We start from the raw sequence: 6,778 nt of genomic DNA, 5'->3' as shown, positions 1-6,778 counted from the left end.
TCCGCCTTCCGCTGGGCCTCCCGCGCCTCCGACGGCGCGGCTGCCTCACACCGCCATCGTCCCCGCCCGCAGGTGATGCCTGATAGCTGGTGCCTGCAAGTTGAGACCTGTAAGGATTAGTGATCCATTATACCTTAAATATTATTTTACCAACGTTTAAGGCCTGAGTAATTAAAAGGTACAGAGAAAATATCCTAACTTTGAGAATAGATACATGCTGGTAGAAATGCTCAAACGAGGCAGATAAAAAAAAAAAAAAACAAAAAACCACACGTTGGCCAAAGAGTGGGGAAACATCCAAGAAGAAATTGTCATCAAAAGACTTGTGACTGTAAAAGGAAAAAGGAGTAGGGGATTAATTCCCCAAATGACCACCAATGACTACCTGAGACCCCTGTGCATGCATAGTGTAATTTTGCAACACTAGCATTATGTAAACGTAATAGGCAAAAAGGTGGAGATTTCTTGGAAAATGTATGAATATTCAGGTCTTAACTTTTGGTTTAGTGTATGCACATTAGGTGGAATGATCCCCCATGCATCCAGCACTGCACTAAAGAATGCCTGCTTCCTAAAACGCCAAAATGAGTCTTAGGGTTCCTCTACCAGCTTTTACGGTAAGACAGACTCCCCACACACCCTGACCCCTCACACCACCATCATCCCTGCCCACAATTCCACCCCCCACCCTTTGCCATGCCCTGACCCTTCACACCACCATCATCTGGCCTTCTCCCTCAAAAGCACCTGACAGTAGGCCTTGGGATTCACCGGCTGAGCTGATGCACTAGGGTATTTCTTCATTACACACGACATTGCGAGTTCAGTCTACGTTGTCTGCAGCTGTAGCATCTTGGTTATTGCCAAATCACTCAGCTCCATTTCTCTTCCAATGTTTTAAATGAAGAACTTTCTCCTTTGTTAATATTTTAAACAACTTTTTTGCCCCCCCTTTCAGAATAAGCTAAAAAAACCCAACAAAAATAGATGGCACTGAAGTGAGTGTGTGGGGAGAGAGAAGGGGGCAATTGCCCTCCTGCCCAAAAAAAGGATTTTCCACCAATTCCTATTACTTTCTTCTGCTAAAAGACTGCCATCAGTCATCAGTTTTCACATTTCAGCAATGTCATGAGTGATTACAAATATTACAAAGCCTGGGTTTATTTAATAAAAATTATAGTTATGAATACATCAGTGGTGATGGTGGCTATCACTTTGTATCATACCAGCATATCAGAATTTGGACTTCAAACACAAGCTGAAGATCAACTGCAGATGCAAGATAAAACCAGCAAAACCAGATCAGTGCAACCAGTACAGTACTGAACAAACGAGCCTCTTTTTATACAGTCACCTCTTTTTAGAGTTGTCCAAGGTAAATGACAAATACTCACTCTGAAAGACTACTGAGTAATCTTGTGACATCTCTTCAACAGGAATGACAACCACATTAAAGAAAAAAGCAATTAATACTTTAAACAAAATACTCTTTTATTAGAGTATTTTTGATTAAACATACAGAACTCAAGATTGCTATTTAAAATTATCATTCAGTTTTTCCCTCTAAAAGGCTGCTATCTCAGTGCATATTATATGTAAGGATCATACCTCTCAAGTGTCTAGCTCATACATCAGACCAATACTGCACATACTCAGTGTACAAGCAAAGGTAATGCTGTAATGCAATTAGCATACAAAAAATGCACTGCTAATACATACAGAGTCAGCTCTATGGCCAGTGATCCAGAAAATAGCATCACATGGAGAAGTAGGCTTAGCAGCACTGGAATGAAGAAGAAAACACTGTTCCTGACCACAAAAAGGGAGTTGGTAACAGATTCAGATTTGTACAAGCCCTAAGCATTCCTCCTTTGCAACAATTGCAAAGGACTGCAAATCTAGTCACCAGTCTGGAAGATTTTCTGAAGCACCTGTCATGCTAGGGGCAGGGATGAAGAAGTATCATGGAGAAAGGTGAGGAAAAGAGTGATTCCACAGCCCTTACACATCTCTGAACGTCACCATCGCAGGCAGTCTGGTGAAGCATGCACTTACGGCTGAAAGACCATCTGCTATAGTCTGGCTTCTGCACTAGGGTCTTGGCACCTATTTCTTCCTCTACCAGCACAGACAAAATTGAGCTCTTATACACAGGATGACATTAAGGTGGCAGCACATGTAGATAGCTACACCCCTGCTGCCCCCACCTACTGGTACCAGTTCCTTGAGCACACCGTATAAGTAATTACAATACTATCAGACTTCAAATAATCAAGCTTTATACTTTGTTTATATCTGCACACAAATACTACAGCTAAGACCTGCAATTCTATGTCTTTTCATATTGCTCCACTGTTAAACAAAACCTAAGCAATCATCAGCTTTTAATTACGCACAATAATTTTTCTAGACTTTTTTTAAATAATTGAACAAAAATATAGTTTAGAAATATGTTTGGTCAAGTTTATCACTGCATGTGGTACAATCAATAACTGGCACTCATCAACTATCTTGTGATGGAATGTATAATGGCAGGTTTCTTTAAATGAAAAATCCAGACAATTGAGAGGTATGCAGAAAACTTTTCTTAAATATTTGAAGCTACATGTGCATTCTTACAGAACACAAGCTACAATTACAGACATAACATTAAATCTTCTTAACTGATAGTGCGTAAGAACTTAAAAACAGTCAGTGAAATCAGTTCAGCCAGTGACTTCCATAAAAGTCATGCCTCAACTGCATTGTGTGAACGGGAAAAAAAGAAAATCATTCTTAGCCAAGTTTAACACAAAGTTTTAATCTACATTTGAAAAGCTATTTTATATTTTTATATATATATATATATATATATATATACTATGTATAAAATAAATTAAAAAGGGGAAGGAGGAAATAGCTTTGTATATGCTTCAAATTAACACAGACCAGTAGTTCCATAAATGAACAAAAAGTCAACACAGAAGTTCAAAACCATACAATACTCATAAATATAAAGAGTTCAAAAGATACTTTTTCAAAAAATTGAATTTCAATATCATTTTCCGTTCCCCTACAATACACTTTAGTTTTGTATGTCATAGCATCAATACCTTTACAGAGTATTTGAATGTCACATCCACAAAGAATTGATAACAAGGCAGGTAAAAGTGCTAGCGGTGTTAAAATTTAGGACTTTTCCCAAATAACTCTACCTGCTCCTCAGCCTTCTCCTGAAATGAAGGCTTTCAACATTAATCATCCAGTTTGAGGTATGGACAGAAGAAAAATCTGCAGCTGTTACTCTCCACCCCATCCTGCCTCTTCTAAAATATAGCAATCCATTGATCTGAAAATTGACAATGGCAGGGCACAATCTCGTACCTCCATTCAGCTTGGATATAATTTAACCAACTACCTAAAAAAGTTATTTTGAAACATAGTATTAATGCTTAACTTAAAACAAAACAAAAAACCCAATCAAATTTAAATCTTATTTGAAACCATGTTTAAATGTTCTTGTTCCAGATTTAAAGCTTCACATGAACACTGGACAGAAGGATGACAATTTTAAACCAAGAGAGCACCTAAAAACATACCATAGGTAAAAATGAAATCAATCATCTCTCCACTTCATCAAAATGTAGAAACCCTGTCAGCAACAGTAGTACACTCAGAATGAACAAGGTGAAAAGGAACATCTAGAATACTCAAGAGGCTTGCTACGCTACTTCTCTTTATTGCCCATTCTCTCATTTGTATGGATGGCCACTGCATGACGAGATGCCTGTGATAATTCTCATATATTCCTTTCACCACTGCTGCCAGCTGAAGTCGTCATTGCTGCCAAAGACCAAGAAAAATCCTAGGATTGTGGCAAAGATGACCGTATTCCCCGTAAGAACTAGTGCACAAGCGCCCCAGTAAATCTGTGAACAAGAACTCAGTTAGACATGTTTTGAACTGAATACCAACAAGACAAAAAGTAACATCTTAACGTCACATTCTAGACAAAGTTCAGCAACAGGCCCGTGATGCAAGAGGGTAGTATCTCATTAGTTGTGGGTACGCCAAGACGAATGACTCAACCAATTCACAGTTAGCCAAGAAGCACTGCAAGTTTCTTCTAAGTTCAAAGCGCTGGCTAGCAGGCACAGCTGTTCTGCTGCAACATCCAAAAATAGTAAAGCTAGGCTAGGCAACAGCACCAAACACATCTGCAGCCCAGCTATACTTGCTAACCATGCTATGAGACATTTTTAAACTGATATTTAAGGATGCAGATCTTCAAAATAACAGCAAGTATCCCAGTAACCAAAAAGGAGGTGAATGTTTTCCAAGGAGAGTAAGTGGATTAGTCGAAGGGTGTGAGGCATTCAAACCGACTATCTGAAATGTTCTTGCCTAAAGAGATTTTAGGAAAGTGCACTCTGTTTTTTGACTTAGTAGCATGCTCTGAAATTCAGACAAACAAGGTAATATTTTAAAGGATTTTAGTGAAAAGCTGTATACTGGGAAAGGTGAAATGACAACTTGGAAGTTTAAAAAAAAATAACACCACATATCATTTACAGTGAGTATGAAAATGTATTGTTTATTCATGCTTCTTTAGGCCAACTACTCCACAAACTGCCTTCAAAATATTCTATACACTTTTATATTTGGTTACTTGCCTGTTAAATTTTCACACTATTTTCTATCTTATTTTCTCTGCTTTGCATATAGCATGTTAGTGTTTATTCCATGACCATGTGAAGCAACAGGCAATCACAACATTCTGCCATGCTTCTATTTCTAGTATTAGTTTTTCTTGCCAAAAGAACTCTTACTCTGTTTCCACTGCAAGCATCTTAAGTACATATTTGTAAAAGGTTACTTAGCGCATGAGAGCTTTACCTTTGGAAAACCCCACAAAGAACAGAGTTCTAGCAAAAAAAAAATCATAGATGGAAATATTACTAACCAGTTCTGCTCTTGCAAAAACTATGGGTAGCCCAAACGCTGAGACAACAATGCCTGTTGTAAGAAATATTGCTAGCTCCTTGCAGGCATTACTTGTAGCATCTGTGTCATCTACCAATCTTCTTGCTATGCAGTATGGGATAGGAGAAAGGATGTAAAAAAACAGAACAAACAGTGGCCAGTACTGGCTGAAAAACAAAGGAGAAGTTAAAAGTTAACTTGATTTACTTCTTGTTCTTCCTAAAAGGAAAGCATCCTCCCCATCCAGCCCCCACATTCAGGCAAGACAGACACAAGCCCAGAGAAAGCTGACTTTAATCCAACAGACCATGTTTGTGAGTGGCTTCAGCTGACCTCAACAGCAGCAGCAAATAGCTCACTAACAGGATATTCATAAAGTAAGATTTCACTAAGCAAGCCTAAATCTAACACCACCTCACAAGATGAGCTTAACTCTTAAATTTAATCTGTCAGCTTTACTTAAGAATTGCAGATACCTTTGAAGAGCCCTCACACCATTTTGCCCGTAAGCTTTCAGTGCACATACATGGAACAGAGTATATTGTTCTCAGCCAATAGACAGCCACCATGAGGCACCAAGACTTCTTTAAAAATCTGAATGCAACTGATAAAAACCTTCAAGAATTAAACCATATTTGGCAACATCTTCTGTTATTGCTTGCAGCTCACCAGAACATATTTCTCAGACACACCAATGCAGCTACACATTGTTTCAATAAAGCGTTATTGCGTTGTTTGAAGGGTGACTGCATAATAATCTCCTTCCTAAGGGTTTGTGTCACCAGCCCCGATTTTATAACAAAAGAAAGCTGGCATAAGAAGGCTAGTCATATATGTAGAGAACTGCAATTCACAACCTAACAGGGCTATCAACAGGATATTTGATATTTATTTAACATTAAATAAGTCAATTCAAAAGACTGTCTGTAAAGTTAGCATTCACTTGCAAAGGGTCAAAACCATAAGCCTAACTTTCTAAACTTCTGGTCTACTACTTCATATCTTCTGGAAACTGAGATACGACTCAATAGACTGAAAGCACAAATAGCAGCTGCAGTTATCCCAGACACTACATTACCAAGCATGGTACACAGCCAAGGGGCCACCTGACAGTCACCAACAGCCCAACTACCACTAAGTAGCCAGGGAAAATGCAAACGCCTCCCTGATATATGAACTTGCTGTCTACTTCAGAAGGTGCTATCTGCTTATTAGCCAAAGAGGGACAACACTGGACACATGTTATGATAGTGCATTTTTAATAGTTTGCAGCCAGGCCTAGTACTTTAACTTTTGTTGCCATCACTCCTATGGTGAATTAACTCCTTGTCCCAGTCTTTTGAAGCAAAACACCAGCCCCAAAAGCCCTCCTATATAGAGGACTTCTCAGTCCATCATTATAAAAGCCAAACTATTCTGAAGTTAAAGACATGCAAAAAAGAAATGAAGAATAAGAAGAGAGCGCACATTACTTGTATTGGGGAAGGGCACATCCAAGCATCAAGAACATTAGTCCGACTGCTCCCCCAAAGGACAGGCTAATCAAGGCTACAACGAGAACACAAACCGACAACAGAGGAAAAGGTCAATATAGTGTGAAACGCCGACACAACCTTCAAATAAACGCGACCAAGGTTCTGCCACAGTAAGGGCCCAGGGCGGGGCCAGCCGCGCTGCTCTATCCCCGCCGAGGCAGAGCTCCCCCCACCCCTCCAGGATGGCAGCTTCCCGGGAGCCCAGCCGCGGAAGACGGCTTAGGGCAGCCCCGGACGCCTAGTAGAGCGGGGCTGGAGAGCTCCCGCGGCGGCTGCCGGCC

At 39.8% G+C, this 6,778-nt stretch overlaps 1 protein-coding gene across 1 annotated transcript in view; it reads right to left on the bottom strand.

Moving 5' to 3' along the window:
• Positions 1–3,018: 3,018 nt before the first annotated feature.
• Positions 3,019–6,778, bottom strand: part of LEPROTL1 (leptin receptor overlapping transcript like 1) — a 4,048-nt gene continuing 288 nt past the window's right edge. Inside the window, exons 2-4 of the mRNA XM_026847945.1 lie at positions 6,435–6,510; positions 4,943–5,129; positions 3,019–3,908 (exon numbers count right to left, since the gene is read on the bottom strand). Of these exons, the coding sequence (XP_026703746.1) occupies positions 3,792–3,908; positions 4,943–5,129; positions 6,435–6,510 (380 nt within the window). The 3' untranslated portion in view covers positions 3,019–3,791. The remainder of the gene's footprint in view (positions 3,909–4,942; positions 5,130–6,434; positions 6,511–6,778) is intronic.

This window comes from Athene cunicularia (assembly GCF_003259725.1).
Source record: "Athene cunicularia isolate RWA chromosome 4 unlocalized genomic scaffold, athCun1 chr4_part2, whole genome shotgun sequence".
NCBI classification, from domain to species: Eukaryota; Metazoa; Chordata; class Aves; order Strigiformes; family Strigidae; genus Athene; species Athene cunicularia.
The sequence above is the reverse complement of the archived record's forward strand: the minus strand, read 5'-3'. Positions and strand labels throughout refer to the sequence as shown.